Source organism: Cydia splendana, chromosome 1 (assembly GCF_910591565.1).
Source record: "Cydia splendana chromosome 1, ilCydSple1.2, whole genome shotgun sequence".
NCBI lineage: Eukaryota > Metazoa > Arthropoda > Insecta > Lepidoptera > Tortricidae > Cydia > Cydia splendana.
Window position 1 is genome coordinate 11,075,960 of NC_085960.1, and position 26,404 is coordinate 11,102,363.

Consider the following 26,404-nt stretch of genomic DNA (forward strand, 5'->3'; position numbering starts at 1 on the left):
AACTAGCGACTCGCCCGGCTTCGCATGGGTTAACTAATTATACAACCAAACCTCCCTCAGAATCACTCTATTGATAGGTGAAAACTGCATGAAATTCCGTTCAGTAGTTTTTGAGTTTATCGCGAACAAACATACAAACAGACAGACGCGGCGAGGGACATTGTTTTATAAGGTGTAGTGATAATACATATAGGTATGCTAAATTACATCTAGTATTCCCTTGTAGATCTACGATTTGTAGATGATAATTTTACGCCGTGCAAGTACTCTGGCTTTCAATAGTCGTAAGTTCAGAATGCCTGTTTATAGTCATGGTTATTCACAAAGTTACTCCCGGTCATGATTTACACCGCCATTGACCGGTGCTCCAAACATTTCGCTGAAACGCGGACAAGCGCGTGCTTTCTGGACATTCGGCTATTTCCGTTCGCCGTCGGCTAAATCCGGCAGCGGCGGCCGATGACTCCGCCGGCACGCCGCATGCGCCGGCGCCGGACCTTGACGTAAACTTGACGTGTGCAAACTGTGCATGTGCAATGCAACACTGCATTATCAACGTTTTTGCAATAGCGTGAAGATTAATATTATATAAGCAAGTACGGTGCGGTATGCTTTGTTCGGGGATGCCTGGGAATGCTCTAATTGATGCCGATTGCCAACTTTATTAAGTATTCCGACGAAAACGTTACGGATGATTACTCAGAAACGATCGTCTCCGATACGATAACGGATCTTCGTGAGAAGATTATAATTAAGTAAACACGAAGAAAAGGTGATGAGTAACTTACATATCTGTCTGTTTAAATTCTTAGCGGCCAGGGCACTACTCGACTAGGGAACGCAAATGCCATTACATTTTCACGTATTGTGATGTGAACGACCACCCATGGAGTTTTTCTGTTTACTACTTACATTTTAACAAGACTATAAAGCGTACCGTCTAAGTAGGATGCATTTATTAAAAAACATCTCTCCGATTTCTAGTTAGCCAATCACTTAATTACCATCTGTCGAACTGATCCGCCATTAGCCCGTCTTGTAACAATTATGACGTCTATGCATAACGTATTGCTTTTTGTATAACTATTAATATAACTTATTCCAGTAGTCAACGATAAGACACGTCGTTTTTGACACAACAATGAGACGAGATTACGAAATGTATATTGCTTTGTGCGATTGTTTGAAGCACAATTATGAGTGGGGTCGGACAGCGGGGATTCGCTGGCCGACGTCAGTAATAACGCCAATTATAACGAGAACAGTGCACCGAACATTACTCAAACACTAGAAGCGGAACGGTTTCTTCATATACTCCGGTAAGGTCATCATTCCAATGTAGCATTAGCTTCAGGTCTTCAATACACGGTGGCTAAAAATAACTGCATTCCCGTTGCCAGGGAGGTTATGGGATTATACTGAGCAACTTTTACTCGCGATTTTGGGTTGGTCCATAGTAAAAGTTGCTCCCAAAACCTACCTGGCAACGGAAATCCAGTTATTTTTTAGCCACTCTGTATAAGTACGTACAACAACATCTGTATTGTATCTAGTGTTGTCTTTGTTGGCTTCCTGTTTATTTGTTGTTATTTTTAAATTCAAGCGCATTCTCCTTACATAATTGTTCTGTGTAACCCACATTCAAGATACAAATGATTCTGAACTCGAGTCAATAGCAGAACACGATGTTATTCCGCAAGAAATAATCTTAGTGTTGATTTCAAATTGTACCATTACAATCCAAGAGCGTAATGAATGGTTTGAGCACTCGGTGAAGGGTGAACACCTGAGATCCTGAGCAAATTATACTACTCGCTGTATAAGTACAGTACAACCTAGGTACTGTATTTAATATTTCATACTGTGTTCAATTGTAAACATGGAAAATGAAAATTTGGCAAATGAAACATCGGACAAATAATGTTTCGTGATTGCGAAAGGTAACCTTGTTGCTTATGCATGTAGAGCTCTATTAGTTAATGCCATCTATTGCAATGTAAACTTTGTCGTGTCTTGTGTTGAATTAGTCAGAACTGTCGGAAGCAATGTAAAAAATGTAATCGTGCTGTTGAAAGGTTGTTGATTCGATACACTGTCTGAAGCTCTAATACTCTACCGACTTTGCTTACGCTCCAATAGCGTTAATCTTAATATCTAAATATAATACCTATTACATCAACTAGTTAATATTAATATCTAAATATAATACCTATTACATTTAAGTAACTTGCATAGATCACAAGGAAAAAGCCAACGAAATTAACATATTTACGTTTTAGAAAATGAATGTCTGTGGCACTAGAAGCATAGACTTTGTAAGTAACTTTTGCATTTATATACAAGACATATGACCAGCTAACCCCATAGTCTGTCACGCTCGCGCCGGCATATCACGATATGATTGCGAAATGCGACATCCTCACCGCATGATTCGCCTTGACTTTACACCTCTTGGTATTTCATGATATCTCGGCGAATGCATAATATCACGGTTGATCCTAGACTGTATATTTTATCTTGGTATTACACAGGCCAGAATGTTCAAAATCTAGGTAACTGTATTTCGACTTAACAAAGTTTATTGTTTCTCCATTAAAACATTTTATGGTACTTATACAGATTCTTAACTTACATATATTACATACTTATACATATTCTCAATTATCTTCAAGTTTTAAAAATAAGACATTAAATATGTTCACTTCACAAGTGGTCCTCCATTGGTGAAACGGTTTTGTAAATTAAGGATATTTATGTTTGCTTCCATTAAGCTGGTTAGTTTTCTCATTATAGTTTGCCTTCGAGTTATCACGCTTGATCACATCACATCTCTAAGATATCACATCTCTAATATGCAATCTGCATAAAAATGAACCAACTGATATATTTTTACATAAATTTCAGTTCCCATGTCTTTTATTACTCACTTATATTTTATAATATCTTTATCTATATTTCCTGTGGCGCGGGTTGTTCATAAAAATAAAAATAAATTAGGTGTGAACACTTCAAACATTTTTATATGCACTTCAATTGAGAACCCATGATGCTTTTACTCCAACGCAATTTTATTTTGAATGCATCAAATAATAAAATAATTTATGTGTAAATATTGCACCTACACGAGATTTAATTCCAAGAATTTTTGAAGGATCGTTTAACTTTATTACCCAAACGTGTAGCAATTCGTATGTGTACAACTGTACATGGTGCGTCATCAGAAATTGTGTCTAGATCACGCTGTATGATTTAACTATTCACATTGTGCGTACACACACAGTGCGTACATTAAACAGTGCACCAAAGTTAACAATAACCAAGTAAACCAAGGTAGGTACGCACTGTACTCAGCTTTGTAAGGGACTATAAGCATACAAGTAGGTAAATACATTACTTTCCTTGCATGGAGAACCGTACACTCTTCCAAAAACTTTCCCGCGCCCTAACGACTGCGTTTCTAGGCGGAAATCAAAATAAACGAGCAGTGATCTCGATAAATCGTAATTCGCCGTAATAGTGCATCGGCATTACCTATCAGTATCGAAATCTGTATTCTCTAGATGGTAATTTGTATACGCATCGCTTACGGAATGCTCGTTATGGTCTGGTTTCTCTGCACAAGATTGGAATAGACCCAATTAGATTGAATTGGGATATTTATTACTGATTTCCCTTACATGCCGGCAGGCTGATTGGTTCGTGTTTTGAAGTCAGTTGTTTCAAAATAAACTACGTCTATGGAACATACAACATTAGGAGGTACCTTGTTACTTAAGGCAATCATTTCTAGTTGATAATATATTTCCATTTTCTGAAATTGCTAGTTGATTTTACAAAGGAAAGAGTTTGCATGCAACGTGAATTTGAACGTCGCGCAATGATTCATGTTGCATAGATATAATTTAATTTAGGTACCGATCCTAGTTTTTCTTCGTATAATTCATTAAGTTATTCCAGGGTAACCTTCTTCGTAGGTATTGTGCACGCGAAATACGCTCGTATTCATCTTAACTATTAGATCCACGCCTGTGAGCTACTGAATGCGTTCACCGGTATCGAGGTTTGTTTACGATGAACCAAGATTCAATCAAGAATGCAGCTGCACGTCATAACGCAGCAATCATATCAACGCGCTCCATCGCGCCAGATTAAAAGTCATTGTTTTATTATTCATTAACCATCATATCGTTAAATTAAATCAGCGAAATTTATTACGCTTAGATATCGCACGGTATGTTTTCTGTTAGAACTGTTTACGTTCATATACCTACCTATTTTGATGCGTGTGCCTGATCAACAGCAACAGTACCTATTATACCTACTATTTTGTCATAGGTATCAATTTGTCAATATTCGAACTCTTTTTTTTTGTCGTTATTTTCTTCGATTTGCCAACCGTCACTTTCATGGGATGCCAGCACGTTCCGCCCTTTGTTCGCTTTTCAGATTTTACTTTTTTCTTCTTCCCCTACTAAATGGCTGCTGTGTCAACGGCCATTGTCGGTTTGATTGGTTCCATCATTGCTTTCTCGCCCGTATTGTGCGCGGCCAGATTATATTTTTTATCCCGCGGCACGCTAGGGCCGTATTCTTTATTGTTTTCGTTAGCCATTTCGTAACACGAATTCCGTATCGGTTTTATTGATCTCGATGCATTTGTTTACTGATAGCCGTTTCATTCTGATCGACATACTTTTATATTATAGATGTTAGAGCATTTCGTCGGCTAATATCGCAAACCTCTTATCTTCTCCGAAATTAGTTAAAAGGATTTAAAATTTACGTATTGTTGGCTAAAGTAGCAAATCCCTAATGACTTTGAAATTGAGTTAAAAGACTTGCGATTTTAGCCGACGATTCTTATTTCTATTAAGTTTGCCAAAGCATCACCATAACATCCCTCTGGAAAGTAGTTAAATTTATGGCACACGGCTTGACAGCAAAATTTATGGGAACTAGAATGATAGATGGGATATTCTTGAAGGCTCGTCTAGCATCTGTGTACGTTAGTATACATTATAACCTCGTCATCTCATGTTATAAACAACGTGGGTCGAGCGGCATGGGTCTTTCCTTTTGTATGATATATTATATAACGCGAGTTAGTGCTACGAATTCTACCTATTGTGAATAATAGACTTAATACTACTACTAATGCTACTTCCAATTTAATATCTTTAAACTCACATTAGACGCGGTCAAAGAATCATAGACCATTTGGCTTTGAAATTTCCCGCGTTGAAATTAAGAACAGAATAAAAGTTGTCATATGTATAACAGAGGTCAAAGTGGGGGCAGTTAATATCATTAGAATTGATTAAATATTATCAAAAATGCATCGCGCTCGTAAGAGCGGAAAAAATAATCAATGAAATAATTGTGTAAACAACTGATCACATTTTGCCGCAACGTTTTCATAATTAGTTTTTCACCCAATTGCATCATGTTTAATGTAGCGAACACCAGACCTACTGCTACATAAATGTCTGAATACCTACTTATATCTGGCACATGATTATGGCAAACTTTGTCACCATGACAACTACTCATTCCTATTTCTGTTGTCCAGGTATTGCAACGCGACGTCGAATGCCACGGTCGGATCGTGAGCTCGGTGGTGAGGCTGTGCGCGGGCGGCGACGCGGCGCGCGCGCTCGAGCGCCGCTGGCACCTCCTGTACCTGCGCGCCATCGAGTGGCAGTGCCATCTGGAGGCGTGCCTCGCTAGGATCGATAACCAGGTAAACAACTCTCCACCTGCATCACTTACTTGCGGTACCTTGATCCTTGAGCTTAAGCGGTTCTTGAGGTGGCACCTCCTCTGTCTCCGCGCCATTGAGTGGCAGTCAACCAAGTAAACAAGCTCGCATCATCGTTGATCATACTCGTAGCTCCTTTGATAATTAGGCGTCGATGATGTCTACCTGAACTGTACTGTTTCAACTTAATGACATACTTGACACTAATTATATAGTACTTAAACTACTTAATGCGTTATAAATGTTATAATCTTGAATAATTTATGTTTCCATATTTTTTACAACTGCACACTGTTAATATTTAATAAACGTATAAATTTGTCTAATTTAATCTCAATATTAGCATATCTCAAATTTCACTTTGCTAATAGAATCGGACGAACGAAATCTCAATTAAATATTGAAATTTAATTTAAAAACAGTTAATTTCGACATGCCCTTAACCTGTTAAATCTACATAATAATTCACTTTAAATAAAAATTGTTGATCTACAACTAATATTCAATCAACTATTTATGAACCACAAAGGTCAGTTAATTTATATATGAGTATTCAAGTTCAAACTCCTCTTGCTGAAGTTTATGTTCAGTCCACACAATTACCAACTTATAAATCACACACAAATATTTCACAAAGATAAACATTACAAAACATGCAAAATAAAATATGTGTGCGTATTTCCCGCTATAACAATTCCGACGCTTTTTCACACGGCCGACAAACGCGCAATCAGGCACTCAGGCAGCCACCCGCGGCACCCTGTTTGCAAACAGCCCCAAGTGGCATCAGAAATTGGCCATAGACAAACCCTTTTATTGCTATTAAACTTTATGAGAGTTCGGGCGGCTGTTATTCATGCAATTTGGTTTCACCCTTGCGGTTAACCACTTATTTTTGTCGGTGGTGCTCAAACTTTTGTGATATTCAATTGAACTTTACGTAGACTGGCGTACTTCATTTTAGAACTACACGTAGTCATCAATCACTCTCCACCGAAGGTGACGTAAACCTTGAATAATATAAACGCCATCCATAGTTATTTATCTCTTCAGGTATTGTGACTTGACTCCGTCTTTAATATCTCCGTATCTCGAAATATTAGCCTCATCGAAATATTAACAAAGAATTTACCACTGAACTAAGAAATAATAACTGATATTATTATGCATAAAGGTACCTAATGTCTGTAGCTGCTTATTTCCTACTTTTGAAATACTATGAGTTGAGTAAAAAAGTTACATTGTAAAATTTTGACAAGTTTAGCCCTAGCGATCAAATTTAACAGCCTACCCTCACATTAGTTGAATGTTAAGTGTAATCCGATTGGCGGAGCCACGTGTCCTCTATAAATCACATTATTGAATTTGTGTGGGATTTGTTTTCATTGCCCGTTGCTAAGCAACTTACAGCGGCTGGTCTATTACGATGCGACTGTATATAGTGTCTATCTATATGTCCTTTTATAAATACCACAGAATGCTCGACCTACATTCGTTTTCCCTTGAAAGAAGGAAAGGTTTATATTCGAATGAATAGAGAAAGTAGTGCGCCGGTTTTAGTTTAGGGGCGCGTTTGTTTAAAGAAGGATCGTTACTGTCCGTCTCCCGAACTATTTTATACGACAATAGCTGGCCATAAATTTCTTTAGTTTCTAAACGACTTTTAGTGCGTATAAATTAATTTATGAATGGACGTAATTGAATGAAATGAAAGCGTAATGCTATTAGTGAATGAAATACGATTCACAAATGCATATAACTAGGATGGTGTTCGGTGTTCTACTTTGATAGTTTTAGAGGGACGTTACATTCATTTAGTCAGCGCCGTTTCGTTATTAAGAGATTATATTTGTTTACATTGAAAAGTCGTTACGTCCACGCAAGTAATAAATAAACTTCATTAAGATACCGTTCTATCTATGCATGTTACATTGCGTTCCTTAGCATTTTTTTTTCATTAAATAATTAATATTTAATTGATTGATAGCAATGATAGGCCGCGTCCTTAAGGGGCCACTGATTACCAGTTCGCCGGACGATATCGGCCTGTCTGTTGTTCGAAGCTGTCAAATTTTTAACTGACAGGCCGATATCGTCCGGCGGACTGGTAATCAGTGGGCCCCTTAAAACTGCCTTTTTACGAATATAAGTTACATGTCTTATTCTTATATTATTGATAATTTTACAAGATGTAACCGTTGTTTTAATATAGTATTAATTATATTCCAGGGCTGTGCTTCAGCCGAAGCAGCAAGCGACAGCGACGAAGAGCCGGCGTTGAAGCAGCCGCGACTAAGTCGGAAAGGCTCACCGCGACGCGGCTCGCCGCGACGACTGCGAATAGAGCGGCGACGCGACAGCTCGGGAGACAGCAGGCAGTCGGCCTCAGAGGTGAGACAAGCTGGATTTAGTGACCGTAGACAACAAGGATAAATACCGAACGTTGTAGCAGCCCTGACTAAATCGGGAAGGCACACCACGGCGCGGTTCGCCGCGACGACTGTGAACACAGGGGTGGCACGACAGCTCGGGAGACAGCAGGCAGTCGGCCTCAGAGGTGAGACAAGCTGGATTTAGTGACCGTAGACAACAAGGATAAATACCGAACGTTGTGGCAGCCCTGACTAAATCGGGAAGGCACACCACGGCGCGGTTCGCCGCGACGACTGTGAACACAGGGGTGGCACGACAGCTCGGGTGACAGCAGGCAGTCGGCCTCAGAGGTGAGACAAGCTCGATTTAGTGACCGTAGACTAACAAGGATAAATAGACAACGTTGTAGCAGCCCCGACTAAATCGGGAAGGCACACCACGGCGCGGCTCGCCGCGACGATTGCGAATAGAGCGGCGACGCGACAGCTCGGGAGACAGCAGGCAGTCGGCCTCAGAGGTGAGACTAGCTGGATTTAGTGACCGTAAACAACAAGGATAAATACCGAACGTTGTAGCAGCCCTGACTAAATCGAGAAGGCACGCCACGGCGCGGTTCGCCGCGACGACGGTGAACACAGAGGTGGCACGACAGCTCGGGCGACAGCAAGCAGTCGTCCTTCGAGGTGGTATAAGCTTCAGTTAGTGACGATTAGATAGATAAAAGGATGCAGAGCTAAGCAGTAGTCTCGGTTAAAAAAGCTTGACACTACTTGGCTGGCCGCGACTCTAATTAATGGGTCAGCACTCTCTTGTAAGGAGTAGGGGAACTACAAACGGTTTACTCCATTTTGTCACATGGTTTTTAGAAATGTATTGTATCATATTAGTTAAGGGTTTTTACGTTTTTATAATTTTGATGGTCATTGGATCTCATTGGGTACTACTTTCCATAATAACATTTGAACTAAACTTACTTAAACTTAGCTGAAAGATTGCGTTAAGTAATGCTGAAATGCTATGATCCCACACTGCCTACCTACATATTGCCTTAATGAACATCGCTAATATCAAATTACCCTCGTTCCAGGAGGAGCCGGACTATGTTGTAACGTACCCGTGGCGCGGCTTCGGGTCCGACTGCGAATCTGAGCAACACAACATGGACGCCCGCGTACCGAGTGGAGGCAGCGAAGCAAGCGCCCGCGACACAGACCAGACAGTCCCGGCCATGATGGACGAATACGATGGTACGTATCGGATTACTAGATACGCTTATCCAATGGGCTTGGCTTCCATTCATAATCTGAGCGACGCAACATGGACGCCCGCGTACCGAGTGGAGACAGCGAAGCAGGCGCCCGCGACACAGACCAGACAGTCCCGGCCATGATGGACGAATACGATGGTACGTATCGGATTACTGGGTACGCTTATCGAATGGGCTTGGCTTCCATTCGTAATCTGAGCGACGCAACATGGACGCCCGCGTACCGAGTGGAGGCAGCGAAGCAGGCGCCCGCGACACAGACCAGACAGTCCCGGCCATGATGGACGAATACGATGGTACGTATCGGATTACTGGGTACGCTTATCCAATGGGCTTGGCTTCCATTCATAATCTGAGCGACGCAACATGGACGCCCGCGTACCGAGTGGAGGCAGCGAAGCAGGCGCCCGCGACACAGACCAGACAGTCCCGGCCATGATGGACGAATTCGATGGTACGTATCGGATTACTAGGTACGCTTATCGAATGGGCTTGGCTTCCACTCTGACTGTAATCTGAGCGACGCAACATGGACGCCCGCGTACCGAGTGGAGGCAGCGAAGCAAGCGCCCGCGACACAGACCAGACAGTCCCGGCCATGATGGACGAATTCGATGGTACGTATCGGATTACTAGGTACGCTTATCGAATGGGTTTGGCTTCCACTCTGACTGTAATCTGAGCGACGCAACATGGACGCCCGCGTACCGAGTGGAGGCAGCGAAGCAGGCGCCCGCGACACAGACCAGACAGTCCCGGCCATGATGGACGAATACAATGGTACGTATCGGATTACTGGGTACGCTTATCGAATGAGTTTGGCTTCCACTCTGACTGTAATCTGAGCGACACAACATGGACGCTCGCGTACCGAGTGGACGCAGCCAAGCAGACGCCTGCGACATATAACACTTTAAACTCTCGCGTTTTGTACACATATTTAATTACACAAACGGGTCTACCGCGATATAATTTCATTATTTTTACCTTTAATTCCGACGTTTCAGCTGAGTTGCACCAGCTGTGGTCACGGAAAGACTGACGTCCCAACAAATGTCAACGGAGATATTAATAAAACACCACTAAACTACCCGAAATTAGTTTATAAAAATGTACGGGGTAGACAAAGAAATTGCAGCTACCCGTTAAAAGTTTAATGTTTATTGTCCACGGCACGACACGCAACACTCACAGTATCCGTACACTGGTCCGAAGATATATCCGCTGGTTTCAACATTTGAATCACTGGTCCCCAAGTAGACGATAATTTGTACCCGTCCTCACGATTGAAATTTTTAGGGTGTTTTTTAATTTCAATCGCCTCTCTCACGATCCGCGGATAATAGTGTCGCTCGTTGGAGAGGACTTTGGGTTTATGTAGCTCAATCCAGTGATTCGTTCCTGTTGTGAGCAAGTGCTCAGCTATTGCGGATTTGTTTACATGGCGATTTTTAACAGCTGCTATGTGTTCCTTCACCCTCTCTTGAACGCTGCGCTTAGTTTAGTGCGACATAGACCAGACGATCTTCATGATGAAAACTTCAACAGTTTCGTTTTCTAGTTATTATGAGTAACTAGAAAATGAAACGGTTCACCTTTCTATTAATTGCAAAAAGTTCCAAAATCACCTCAATGATTCACCTTCTTGGATTAATGCTCATTATATATATTTTTAATGGTTAAGCATTTTTATTCATAGTATTTTTTTAAATCGTACATTATGTTTCTGCGCAAACAAAGTAACTCTCGAATCGAAATTCGAAATCACGTTACTTTCTTACACGCTATGAGAGTCTATAAATATTCATATTCATCAGCTTTCCGTTTCACGCGAGCATACCCGCATCAGTCATTCATATTCGCCATTCAATGAAAACAATAAACAACAATTCCGACACTGGAGTTTGAGGAATGCCGCCGTTCACAAACAAATAAACAGAACAATGCTGCGATTGTCATTTGCCTTTGCTTTTTCTAGGGCTCGAACACACGACCGTACAGAAACCGAGGACTCCACCAACAGTCGTCAAGAGGAAAAAGCCCGCCGACCCGTCGAAGTTCAACCAGACCTACCGGAAATCTGACCACCTTGCCATATTTTACTGTAAGCACCGCGACACAGACTCGGACCGGCAATTAGTCGAAACAGACGAGAAAAGTCAAGAAGAGTCGTCCGAAGAAGAATGGACTTATGTTAACTCTAAAGTAACTATCGAAGATTCCACTGATGTAATGACGTCATCGGTCGAAATACAATGCGAGCTGCCTATTGATGAGAAAAAAGAACCTCCGAAATTGTTACCGACGCCTGATTTGATAAGAGATAATAACACAAGGTGCAAGGACATAGAGAGGCTAGTAATTCAGGCTGAGGAGTTGGTACAGAAGCAGGCGCAGCAGCAAATGGCTAAGAAGAAGGGAGTGAGGAGCTTCAAGCCGTTGGCGTTCGAGGAGGACGGCAAGAACGTCAGCCGGGCCAAGATGTCACGCATCAAGGAGTGGCTGAACCAGAGCTCGGAGGGGAACAACAATGTGCACCAGGTATGTATTTGCTATAAAATTTATTACCTATATGTCGTCGACAATTAATAGTACATTATTGTCGAGGCTCGGAAGTAGCTACTTGCTGGCTGAGGATTAATTTTAAACGGATGACTTACCCAGGATCTGAGACAGCTACAAATAGTCGCGGTACCAACATTATAATAATAAGTACCTACTGATCATCTGTTTGGCTGTTTAATGGACCCATGCCTTCATTTGATATGGCTCGACTGAATGTTGATGAACTCCACAAATAATGGCAATGGTATGCAACATTGCTGTCTCGAAATCGAGACTGCAATGTTTTTAACTTTTAAATTTTTGACTGACCATAAACTACGAACTTCGCGACCTATTATTTAACCGGCAAAGTCGACTTTGCCGTCCACTTTTGAGATAAATTTATTCCCGTCCTTAGAAATTTTACAGGTGCTAAGATTAACTTCTTTTGGTTAACAGCAGTAACACCTCGACTTACGAATTTATGAGTGTGAAAGTGGAGAGCTGCTTTAAATTCCCTTGAGAAGTATTTCCTAAATGTGTTGTTGTATATAGATGGTCAAGCAGATCTTGTCAGTAGAAAAAGGCGGCAAATTTGAAAAATGTAGGCGCGAAGGGATATCGTCTCATAGAAAATTTGAATTTCGCGCCTTTTTCTACTGACAAGATTTGCTTGACCATCTATAGGTATAGGTAGTATAGTTACCCCATATACAAAAAAAACCGGATCAATGGTTTTTTTCATATTTCTAGTTAGTATTTTATTCATATTTCTAATTACCATGAAATCCCACATTTATACTTTGTCGCTTCTCCGGGTATTCCACCTGTCCAATTTCATTGTCCAATGTGTATTTTGTCTCGCATTTTGCTAATGAGAGAGTGAGACGCAATGACATTGGACCAAGATATTTGACAGATGGAATACCACCCTAATCATTAAAGTCACGTGTGAATACTGTGTAAGTAAAATAAATAAAACAGCAGAATTGCAGAACTTGTCTTTAAATACCATAAACACAAATATATATAGACGGTTAATCTGTACAACTAACGCCATCTGTTAACAACAGCAGTTCTTTCATACATGCCGAATCACATAACAGAAAAAACATTATATGTACTTATGGCACTAAAATTTTTATGAGCATTGCGTCTAAATACTACTTTAATAGCGTGTTGCCGATAAGTATTATTCGGCTTCACTTATGAAGAACACATGTTAAATGCAGCGATAACCTTGTCTTTGTTTCCATTCTTCGTATAATTTATTCGGAAGTAATTAATGAATCGGATTCACTACATAGGTAATTTTAGGTTCAGTTATAGTCGAGTCTTTAGACGAAACGTATTTGTGTATTGATAGCTGTGTTATAAATTCGTGTAAATTAGCACTGAGTAATTTACATAGCAATTTTATATTAGGAAATAGATATATCTCAAAGGTAATGCTTACATTTTGTAATTTATGTAAACAACAAACGTGTTATATCAAACATGAGCTAGATGGCGCTGGTAGTACGTACAAGAGTGTGAAAATACTGTTTTGAATCTAAACCGGCTCTCGTCGTTGGCCAACTTCATTAAGCCTTCGTTTTTTTTTGTGTACATTTTTTCCTTTGTTTTCTTTTAGGGTACGGAAAGTTGTGACGCATCCGGCGAGTACACCACCGAGAGCGAAGTGGACACATCATTGACCTCTGAAGAGAGGAACATACACTCTTCGATGGATATGAGTACCTCCACTTGCACGGTCACGCCTACACACCACGCCAAGGTAAACTTTGACTATGACCACATTTTGTGCTATACGTATAACCACTTCTATTACTAAATGGTAACTTAATTCTTATTAAATGAAATTGGGAATATTTATATTTTAATCGTATTTATAAAAATACTGTCCATATTATTAACTGACTACCGGCGGGGGTTCTTTTTTTACATTCGGTCTATGTTCTATTAACTAATAAGGGCGGAGGAGAATATTATTCACCAGTTTGACCAATTTCACCATGTTCTTAAGCGCATACACTAATTTTTTTAAAGGCTGTTATATAATATAATTATTATTTTACTAGTTGAGTACTTCTTGGCCTGGAAAATATAAATTTGATTTTATTACTTTATCACTTATCAAAAAGGTGTAAAAATGTAAACACATCTTTCACGTCCAATGCAAAGTAAAAACAAAAAAAAATCTACTTACCCTAATTGTTAATAAATGACTGAAGTCCAAACAAACTCCAAACAATTACATTTTGCTCACTGTTTTAAAGCACTGAAGTAATCTTGTTCGAGCTGCATTTTCTTTCACTGGTAAACACTACACACTACTTGACACCACTAACCACTAGCGACATCTAGCGGCGAGTAGAAACATCAATATTAAGCTTAGCTACTAAAGTGCACTTAGTTTTTGAAGACGATGCTTCACCTATATAACTGAAGGTTTGCAATTGAACCGTACCGTAACAACCGTATGGTTGGCGTATTTATTTAAAATGCTCAAAATAATCAAATATCAAATAATCATCAAAATTAAAACTTCCTTTTGTTCAATATACACCTTTGAAGAATTCAGAGTGTATGTGCAACACTAACCCACACAATTAACCCTTGGCTAAGGTTCACGTTCCTCCCAAGGTGCAACTCCGCAAGAAGCGAGGTGGCAACAGCGCGCGGCCGTGGTCCGTGTCGTGCATCTCGCAGCTCAGCGGCGCGGCCGCCTCGCTCGCGGCCACGCCCACCGCCGACGCCATCAACAGCGTCATGTCTATATCTGAGTCCGCGCTCAACACGCTGGCGTCGCCGCAGAGGGTCACGCCGGCTAATTCTAACTCGAAGCTGAGGGGCAGCACTACTACTGTACAGGTATTGTGAAGTTGTGGTGACCTGAACAGAATATCTGCCGTTTAATTGTAAAACATGTTGTGTGTTTTTGGATCTCGTGCTACTTTTAAACCATAATGTCTAATTGTATGTTACCTATGATATTGTACGATATCTGTTTAGTGTAAAATAAAAATAAACAATTGTCGAATAATAAAAGTTAAATTGCAATGGGATATCTGAACGCGTTTGGTCAGACTCTTTACATTGACCAAATTTCGTTAACGCTTCATTTAATACATAAATTTTTGAACTTTTTGAAGCTTTTCAAGAAAGGAACATTCACAGAGTTTACCAAGAAATTACGCATGGTAGCGCCACTGGGGCGTGTATTTGTACCACCTAGTGACATCTAGTGATTGGTTAAATTAACAAAATTAATCCATACTAACTTTTATTTAAATATATAATTTATTATTACTAAATATAACAAAAAACAATAACATGATTATGAACTGGTTCTGGTTGTTTTACACTTGACTTTTATTAATTAACCCCCTTATTCATAAACGTTTACTAAAGTTGACAAGCCGATGGAAAGGGACAAACGATTATTATCGGTTTGTCAACTTTAGTAAACGTTTATGAATAAGGGGGTTAATATACATATAAGATTTTTATAGAATGCGAAAAGTTCATATGTAAGAACTATGTAAAATTTCGTAGTGTAGGTATTTGACATAAGAAACTACAGGGAATATCTATACTAACGCCATCTGTTATCGTAGGGCCACGTGTCCAGCACAAACACAATGACGGAGGCGTGCACGTCGTGCGTGGAGGCCGCGGACAAGCAGTGCTGGCTGCGGCGCAAGCGGCTCAAGCTGCGCCGGCACAACGCCGCGCGCCGCGAGCGCATGGTCAAGAGCCTGTCCTTCTGCGCGCTCACGCCCGACCACGAGGACAAGCACGAGCGCAGCACGGCCAGCGACCCGGCTACTAGCAAGAAGAATAGGTTAGTGCTGTACACTTGACAAACTCCCAAGGCTAAGTACTACTAGTAACTAAAACGGACTAGTTCCATACTCTCGTTACAGTTTCGCGTGTCTACCGGAACTTAACAACGTAATCAATTTATTTCTTATGTTCATTTGTTTTATCGAGTAGGTACGTCTATACCATATATATAGGGAGCATGCCTAAATTGTAGAGGGCAGCAAAGGTGAAACCTATTTATTTGAGTGATGTGTCAATGTCAAGTTTTCCATTTAAGCCACAAGGAAGCAGACCCTACGCCGAGCAAGGAAGCGTGCATAAACTGTAGAGAGCAGCACGCTTACTAAAAAACAATAAAAAATAAAAAACTGAGGACCGGCGTTAGGCGTAGGCGACGTGGGCCACCGCCTACAACCTCGCGGTATGAGTGGCCTCGTGCCCACATGGTTTATGCATAATTCGGCCACCAGAGGGCCTCGCAAAATGTCACGTTAATTTTGGTCTTGTCGCCAACCACTGACCACCGCTGCCGCCGCGGCCGCCGCCACTGTGATTACACTTATTACTAGCATGAAGTCTCGGTGTCAAGTTTAAGTTTTTGATATAGAAGTGTCCAACCCTCCAACGCACACAAATCATCCGTAGGAGAATAATATCTAACCGGTTTATAAATTGTTCAGGTTCGACACGACATCGACCTCCGGCAACGACAGCGACGAAGAACTAATCAAACAACAGCTCGCGACCATCGCCAACCTGCGTAAGAGCATAGAGAAGACGCACATCTCCTCGCGAGAGGACAACGCCATCCCCGAGCAGAACGAACCAGACATCTCAGGAGGCGTCGCGCCGAGCTTCAAGATCGGCCCCGCCGGGGGCTTGGTCAGGCCGAGGATAGCTAGAAGCATGGATCGAGAAAAGACATTCCTAGCACTGAGTTTGGGCGACCCCAGCCAGCTGTGGGACCTCAGCATGGACAAGGACTCTGATATAGACAAAAGTGTGACGGCGGGCACGGAGGAGCATAGCTCCTTTTCGGAGCAGGCTTGGGATTTCTATCAGGTTTGTAGATAATTATATTATTAGTTTGTAAAATGCAGTAACTAGAAGTATGTAGTACACATATGAATTGAATAGGATTAGATTTACAAGTCCAATACACGTATCTTTTCGTGTTAGAAGAATGAATATATTAAGATTTTTTTCTTAGTTCTAATAGTAGTAAAGGTGTTATCAATTGGTAGGTATAATTTTTCTCGCATGAGACTTAGTATTAGTTGTCCGTAGTAGTTATTTGTTAACTATTTCTTCACAGGAAAAGTACAATTCAGAGCCGTATTCTGAGGCCCCAGACTCTGACGCGGCGCGGCGCTTGCTCGAGTTCGGCGACGACTACCGCGCCTTCCTCGACTCGCAGTCCGACTGCTGCTCCAGCCTGTCGGCGCAGCCCGAACGCGACTCGCCGGCCCGCCGCCGCGACCTTCGCCAGAAGCGCCCCGTCGACACTCCGCCTCGCAAACCCAAAAAATCTATGTCGAGCGCCGAGCGCAAGAAGTCCCTTCTCGACAGTCTAGAGAGGTCCCGGAACAATACTAGCATCGAGAGCAACGACGGCGTTCGCCGCCGCAAAGCGTCTGAGAGCGATCGCAAAAATAACAAACGATCACCCGAGTTCGACCTGCTCAACGTGCAAGCGCTGAGCCGCCGCCGGCACAGCTCGAACATGACCAGCGACGAGGTCAATAGCTCCTTGGAGTACACCGAGGTCAACAACCGGCCGGACATACTCGACTCCTTGGGCCGAAGGAGAAGAAATGTCGACAAGAACGTAGAGTCGGAGCTGCAGAAAGTGGCCCTATCGGAGCTGCGCCGCCGCTCGACCGAAAACGTGGATTCCGAGGACGACACGTCGAGTCCCAAGAAGCACAGCCGAAGGAACTGGAGCGGAGATTCCGATTCGGAGTCGGAGGAAGTGCGGTCGCTGGTGCGGCGCTCGAGCGCGCAGCTCGACGCGGCGGAGGCCATGATGGCGCGCCACGAGGCGTCGCCCGACCTGCTGCGCGCCTTCGACTACGTAAGGACCCAATTCGATACCGATCTAGATAGCAGCCACACGGAGGCGGAGGACGAGCTGCCCGCGCTGCTCGCGGCGCGCCGCCCGCCCGCGTTGCTGCGCGCGCGCCTCTGCCTCGCCGTCGCCGCTTTCTCTATCCTAGTAATAGTTTACATACATCTTCAATGACATTTGGCTTGGGCGTGTGTGATATTTATCCTAATTTATGTAAGTATACGTATTAAGTATGCTGCGATTGTCAGATTTAGGCGGTTTTGTGTCTCGAATAACGTTGTGCTAGTTTTAGGCAGGTAAAATAAAGACAATAAATGCGACGTATTTGTATGAGAAATGGAAGAATGTACAAATAACAAGCATTTATAAAACATTTATACTATTTATAACAAAAAAACCTGACAATCGTTGCTTATGTTAACTTACTAATTTATTAATATTTAATCTACATAATTTCACTAGGACAGTATCATTTTGAATTACAACTAACTTTTTTTTACAAAACGAGTACTTACTTTTTAATTGCTATTTTTTTTTATTTGCTGTACCTTTAAAGTGACACTGTCTTCCATAAGTTTTGTTTGAGTTTTCAACCTTATTTTTATGTTTATTTATCTCCTACTAACAGTTTGTTTGCAGTGTGATGTGTTTTGTGCATTTTTACTAACTGCCTTTTATTTTCCCTTTAAATCATCTCATCTTCTTGGTGGTTATTACTCGGTGCTAGGTATCTATCGAATACTTCGATATTTTTCATAATAATCTTTAATCAAATGATTTCTTGCATATTGTACAATGGTACAGAAAGCTTCGAAAGAATCATTCGGGGTTACCAGTGGCAATAAAACGGTGAAATGATATTGAAATTTCAAATTAACAACAGTTACATTTGACGATTTCGATGAATTCAGGAATGAGTAAGAAATTGCGCTTGAATATCGCCAAGTCTTTTATGATGGCGATGAGCAATTAATTTATTTTAATTTATGGTTTACCTCATTTTAGAAGCGTATTCTTGTCATTGAGTGATATATCTGTACGCTTAGTTAGTCTTAACGCCTTCGGTTGTTAACAGTTGTTGCTATATATGTTTTGTTGTGAATAACATAGGTATCATTGACTGAACTCCGCAGTATATCTCAGTATATTTATGTAAAGATAGTTAACCACTTGTTGATTAGGGCTAGGCTGTTAATTGATTTTATTTGTGCAATTTTACAAAATGTTAAAACAATAAAGTGATTATTTTTGTGTAACAGTTTAAGAGGAATAAACGTGTCGGTTGGAAAATTAAATGGAGTTTCAGTCAATTAACACCCTTCTCTATCAACACTCAAAGTACATATTTCTTTTCATTATCGTTCGGAGAGGTTTCACGGAAATTTCTAAAATTCTAAATTGTTTCGGCTTTTCCTACATGCTTTCCTAATGTTTGGCATTTCCTTTCTTCGATTAGTTTAGACCTGCGTTTTTGTTTGATGTAACTTTTGGTTATGTTAATAGAAATTAGAAGTAACTACCTTGTAAGATAAAATTTACACTCCTTGTGTTTTTAATGGGCATGATCAAAAAATTTTAAACATTGTTGCATGTGATATGGATTTTTATAAAGTGAATGCTGCTTTTGCTAAAGAAGATAAGGAGTTTTGAGAAAGTGAGTTAGTTGGAATGTACTTATAATTACTTGGCTATAATTGTTTTGTTTGTTCTTAAAGTTCTTAATTGTGGCACATGCACAGCTGGTCAGGTATTCACTTGTAAATTATTTGTGCTATGTAAATCCATTAAAATAAATTGTTACACTTCGTAAAACTAAATTAAGTAGTGTGAAAAAAAAACTGCATGGATTTACAGAGCAACTTAAAGTCGCATCTAAAGATGAGCATTGTTTTTGTTATTAATTAAAGCATTGTATTCACCCAAAATCAGACTTAATTATATATCAGATCGTATGTTTCTAAATTAAAAACAGTTACTACTATTACGAACAAAAAAAATGGATGTCTATACGCTATAGTATATTTTTTAAATTGATTGACACGGGAGTTTGAAGCCAATGCGCTATCTTACGATGCGACTTTATCGATGGAGTTGAGCGAATGAAGTTTTTCATACGCAGACGGAGCTGGAGACGCGATGCCGGGACAACATGAACCTGCTGGACGCCGCGCTGGCCGGCGGCTCGCTGTCGCCCGCGCTGCAGCGGGACATCAGAGGTTAGTACACTGATCGAATCTAAACTGTTGTGAGACATACTAACATTGAATAATTTTACAGTTTAGACTCATTTGTTTGTTTTGTGTGCGAGTCACTAAAAACAAGTGAGTCTAAACCGTAAAATTATTCAATGTTAGTACACTGATGTTATATGGTTTTCCGACCGAGTTAATGGATTCACATGAACTGGTTGGCCTGGAATCAGGGAGCACGGTTCTAGAGTCGAAGGAATTTGAAACTTGAAAAACAGTAGTTACATTATTTAAATAAATGTCAGCGCCGTATGTCGTTGGCGTCGTTGTATAGAAGCTTCAATTACCTTTGATTCGAGAAAGGAGCACAGTCATAATTGGTCCATGGATAGTTTGTACGGCCGAATTCACAAACATGTTTACAAGCCAACGTTAAAAAAAACCTTATGGTCAGTGCCTTAGAAGCGTGTAAGTAACTACATTTTAACTCAGCTGTACAAGAGTTAAAAAAACTAGAAGCGCCTTAAAGCTTCCGAAATGTTTCAGAAACATGGCTGATCTGACTATACCTACCGATTTATATAATCACTGTAGTACGTGTCCATAGTCCTGAAGGACTAGATTTAGAATAGAGAGACTGACACGCTTTACCACACTTGTATCCCGACTTGAGACATGAGGCCTTTATAAATAATGTACTTATGAAACTTCATAGTGCTGAGTTATGTCGTTTTTTGATCCTTTGACAGCATGACAAGAAGAAACCTTATATCCAAATATAAATCTGAATGTTCACTTAATGTATTTCCCGAGATACAAGGTAAAACTCATTTTTAAATGTCTGCGTACCCATGTAAGTACATCGACGTTGTACGATTTAAAAACCGACCGCAGTGTCGCTCCAATTCGGACCGAAACAATGAACCATGAATAAAATCGTATCTTATTTCTCGCAAAAATGCGACCGGTAGGTGGCCGGTTGCGGTTTCTTTACTCGGGTTGCGACCGGTTTCTGTACGTGTGCATCATGCGGTGTTTGCGAGCCAAGAAGCTTCGATATTTGCACAGGATAACGTTGGACAAGTTTATTATTTCTCATTAAATACTAGAACTACTAATAACGATCATATGTACATATAGATGCATAAAAGTTCTCATAAATATGTGCCATAGTTCTTAATTCGCTGACATAAGTAAGAGCTATGGGACATATTTTTGAATATGATGTGTGCACCCATATTTTTACACTTGACTGTACTCAACGATCATTTTGGACATTAATCCTTTTACAACGGTGTATTTTTTCTGAAATTCAGCTACCAGTTTTTTAGCTTGGTATTTATTTATGTACTGTTGCAACTTGCGAATTAATACATCCAGTGTGTATCCAATTAATGTCGCGGTCATACGAACATTTAATCCCTGTACCAACCGACCAAGGTTTCTCCACGTTTGGCACCGGTTTGCCTCGTCGCCCCATTTTATTAATGTACAGAAGAGACTGAATTTTATACTATACTCTAGTAAAAAATATACTCTAGTATAAAATACCTACCCACGTATTATACTATCGTCATTATTAGTCGGTCTTTTGTCACAAGGTTACGGACACCACGGGCATGTATGATGCAAGCGATAACACATCAAATAACCACTGTCAAACAAGTCAAACGAGTCTCCCTTTGATTCTGTAAGTTTTGCTTCCGTTTCATAATAGTTAACAATCTACTACATCTACCTATGTGAGTTGACTAATTGCGAAATTAAAAGCAATCACGGAACGAAGGGCTTCGGTGACTTGCGATAAATACCTACCTACACTGATTTATCCCTTCCTTTAACAGGGTTGTCAAAACAAATTGTCGGAAAGATATTCAACTAAGTACGACAAATAGCATTTCATAATCCGTTGGTTTTTTTTCAAGCTATTGTTAAATCTGCATCGTTAGCGCATACAATAGTGTTCCTAGTTTCACAATATTACATAATTATAAACAATGCTGTGGGTATTATTATTTGTTTAATGCGCTGAAGTATACTTTTGTGCTTAGTGCTTACAAACACAGAGAGTAGGTAGTTTATCATTCTCCGCGATTAAAATCTAATCATCACCACATCTCTAACTACAGTGCACCTTAGACGTATAAACTGCATTGATCAGAAGCACACCTAAGCCCTTTTCTGCCGGCGCGACACAATGAACCGTTATCGCCTGTCAACCCTATCGTCTCCCGGAAACGGCGACTCGGGCGAGGCGGGCGACCAAACGGTCGGCGCGTCTATTTCTGCCAACGAAAGCGGAACGGTCCCGCTAAGTCCGAAAGAGAGGACACTCGTGCAGTTTGTTTCGTTTTTTTATGGCGTTTTTAATGGCGATTATTTTCTTGGTTTATTTATGTTATGAATTACTGTAGACAGTAGATTATACTCGTATTGCACATTTTGCGCTCGGCCGACTATTATAGATATCTACGTAAGAAATAAAATCCACTTTTTTTAAACATCGTCATACAGCGATTTATGATAGAGTTAGACCAAGAAAAGTCTGCAGAGATTTTGATAGCCCACGCAGGGCAAGTGTTATTTTAAACGTCAAACTTTAATGAAATTATGACGTATTAATAATACCAAATAATACCTACTTGCACTGCGTGGGCTAATCAAAATCGCTGCAGACTTTTCTTGGTCTAACTCTATAATGGTGTATACATATATGTAGGCTCCAAAAACCTTCTTTTTAAATATATTAATATAGTTTGCTATTGAAAATGGTATTTACTTACATGTAAGTGGTTACTAAAATAGTTTAAGAGCGCAGGGGTAGACGCCTAGACGGCTCCCTCTATTAATTTTGCCTCCATATCTCTAATATCTTGCTTTACAGAAACGGCAGTTAAAGTTCCATAAATAGTTTCTGTAGAAATACCTGTAGGTACACACTGTCGGTAGCTAGCCTATTATCCTTCTATTGTCTTTCTAGCTTTCTTAAAATAACTGCTTAGTTAAAATACTGCAGCGACAGTAGATTTATTGTTCTGAAAGTACATTCATTTTAAACTTACTTTGTTATGTACTTATGTAATATGTGTGTAGGTACTTTTAGTAATCAATCTATTAATCACCTCCGTTTATATATTACTAGCGACCCGCCCCGGCTTCGCACGGGTTACACAAAAACTTAACAAATTATACACCTAAACGTTCCTCAAGAATCACTCTATTGATAGGTGAAAACCGCAAAAAAATCCGTTTAGTAGTTTTTGAGTATATCGCGAACATACCTACATACAGATAAACAGACAGACGCGGCGGGGGACTTTGTTTTATGACGTATAGTTTTATGAGTAGGTACATTTGTAGGTTCGAATGTAACGCGAACAGAAATACATAAGAACACCTTCCTAAATGACGTCTTGTTCCCTTTAAGAGAATAGTTTTTCCAAGTGTGGTACGGAACACCGAATAGACTGTTCAGAAAATGGCCATGAAAATTAAAATTGCAATCATCGCTCTGACAATAGCAAGTCGTTTGACCTCAAAAGCTATAATCACTTTGCTAAACACCCACTTTGAACACAGTCAAATCCTAATTTTATGTAGTTAACACTACATAATAGCTGCACACAAGCTCTTTTTGCATTTATAAGTATGTAACCTAAAAATCTATTTGCCGATGCCGACTTTAAATGAACACCTATGCAGACAAAACTATGCGCACATAAAGTGCATTTTAAGAACTAGCACACGAAAATTTACTTTACATGTAGGTACAGTATTCTTTTGTCTTTTGTTTTGCATTCAATTCAAGTATAAGTAAATTAAGGCTATACCTACTCAATCTAATAAGGTGTTTCATGGCTGTAACTTTCCGTGGCGTAGGTATTTAATATTTTCATATAACATAAATCTAGGTAGTATGTGTCAAAAGTCTAATACTAGTGGCTCTATGAGCTGTAGACCTCGCGAGCAGAGCTTGAAATAACATGGTGCTAAGAGCTTTAAATACACCGTGTTTTTTTTGATTTCCGTTAATTTCAAGGGTGCATTCCTGAGCTTAAATCAAGTAACTTTCTCAAAGACACCGATGTTCTAATTAAGTCCATTTCGGAGATAATCCATAATTTATTTTTTTACTATAAGGCCTCTACAAGCGTGTACACTTGCCTTAGGGCCGGCTTACATATTGATTAGTGTTTAGAATGAGTTCATACATTTGCTACTAAACTTAAGTACAATCTCGGTCGATTGATGTACGAAATGACATTGATATGTCACAGATTTCAATTGTTTGGTTGAGTTAAATGTAATGCCCGTATTACAACAACGCTATATGCTACATTTAATTACTTTTTAAACAAAAAAAAAAACAAATAAGAAAACAAAAAAAAATTTTTTTTTTGAAAATTAACTATGCCATTTAGTTCTTATAAACGTACTTAACTATACCCCGAAGTTAACGGAATTCAATAAAAACACGGTGTATAGTAAATTAAAGAAAAACAATACGAAATTTATGTGTAAAAAAATACAAAAGTTATAATATCCCAGCATACAATTACTGGGGATCGAACCCAGACCCTCTGTGCAAACAGAAAAAGCGAACGTTTACAAACTGAGCCAAATAGTTCTTAGATGGGTTGACGAAATTTAGCTACTGCTTCTCAAATTTAAATTAGTTAAAATTAAATATCTAAATACCGCCTAAACCAGCGATAATTTTTTTCTGCATTTTTTGCTATTAACTCTGTAAACATGTTTCAAAAAGAAAAAAGTCTTATGATATCGATACGACTATTTGTTTAGGCGCCAGGTATCACGACTCCGCCATTTTTAAAATTTTCCAAAAACCGGATTGACAAAAAATTTTTATTTAGTCATAAAATTCGGTCACAAAATTTCACGAGAATCGGTTAAGAATTGCGACCTGTAGAGGAGAACATCCGGACATACGAAAGCAAAATGCCCGAGTCAAAACGTAGACCTTCGCTTCGCTTCGGTCAATAAACAATCGAGTGTCAATACGGTTTTTTACTATTCACTTGATCATAAAATCACGTTTACCCATGACATCATCTAGATACGTTAAAAAGTAATACAAATACTTCAATGCACAGACGATATTATGCAGAGACATTTTTGATCTCAGTGCTGATTTGATCTCGTAACTGCTAACTTGAGTTATTAAATTAATTTGCTATGTCTTACAAAGTTTTACTGGTTATTCAAGAATTTAGAGGACCGCGTATTCGGAAAAGTAAGTAAAAAGTTACACACTCATAATATGTATTTCGTTATTCAAATTACTCAAGCGGCCAATCATGATAACAAATAGCATACGAGAATGAAATCAAGAATTTCCGGATTTCATACGGTATTAGGTAACAGTTGAACCAACATAATGTTTTAGACAAAGTTTGCTCATTAAAATACTGTATGTAAAATACTTGCGCAACATGGCTGCTAGTAGTGCAGTGCATTCTTTGGCATTGCCGCCAAAACAATCGCTTTAGTAAATAGATCTGATATTTGCAGTTGGCGAAGACACAAGGCCACAGCCATATCTACAGAGCTGTAGCTAGCAAGCGACACATGTGTTATCGTTATCGCGAAATTATTCGAGACTAACGACTTTTCTTTATCGCAACAGGAACTCGTGCATTCAAAACACATGTCAATAGACTTAAGTTATATTTTTATAAATCGAGGCATTGCCAGTTTATTATGCCGTCAACTGCAATTAAAATACGAAGACGTGTTCAAGTGCCTGCCCATCGATAAGCATTCTAAACTAAGGATAATTGTATGGAATGTAGGCCATACACGCATCCTTAAGACGTTTCAAAAGGCGACGTAATTGCTATGGCAGACACGTTTGAAACACCGCTAAGCTAGCCATATTAAAAGCCACGTATAAGTTAACTATGTTTTGTAAATCGACTGCATTTGTTTTGAATTTGAATACATTGTGTAACATCAAGGAGCTTCGTTTTCTATTCGAGCTTAGTTTCCCTTATTAAAATGTATTCCGACCGTTTTATATAATATAAGCTGTCTAGTCTTTGTTGTTCATTGAATAAATACCTATACATAAGTAGTATGGCCTTGTTTCAGTAAGTTGAAAAATGATTAATTTATAGGTAACTAATGAATATTTTTTACTTCAGACAAAGAAAAGTCACGACCTCTCACCTCTTTTGTATTTGCTCAATGTGGTGCCTACCTACGAAACCCAATCGCTATATTCAAAGTATGAATTACCTATACACTTCTTCGAAGGTGTTTTCCGCGCATCAAGAGGTGATTTCATACTTACTTACATTTGATCCAATGTTGTTGGTATTAATATTTAATAGCGCTTTCATGGCTGCACTGTTCGC

The 26,404-nt window shown here is 39.8% G+C and overlaps 1 protein-coding gene across 1 annotated transcript in view; it reads left to right on the plus strand.

The window, feature by feature from the left end:
• LOC134796405 (klarsicht protein) overlaps positions 1-26,404 on the plus strand; it is a 338,016-nt gene that overhangs the window by 291,168 nt on the left and 20,444 nt on the right. The window contains exons 9-18 of the mRNA XM_063768608.1: positions 5,570-5,740; positions 7,988-8,149; positions 9,219-9,378; positions 11,377-11,939; positions 13,576-13,719; positions 14,589-14,816; positions 15,563-15,789; positions 16,451-16,832; positions 17,086-17,844; positions 19,958-20,054. Of these exons, the coding sequence (XP_063624678.1) occupies positions 5,570-5,740; positions 7,988-8,149; positions 9,219-9,378; positions 11,377-11,939; positions 13,576-13,719; positions 14,589-14,816; positions 15,563-15,789; positions 16,451-16,832; positions 17,086-17,844; positions 19,958-20,054 (2,893 nt within the window). The remainder of the gene's footprint in view (positions 1-5,569; positions 5,741-7,987; positions 8,150-9,218; positions 9,379-11,376; positions 11,940-13,575; positions 13,720-14,588; positions 14,817-15,562; positions 15,790-16,450; positions 16,833-17,085; positions 17,845-19,957; positions 20,055-26,404) is intronic.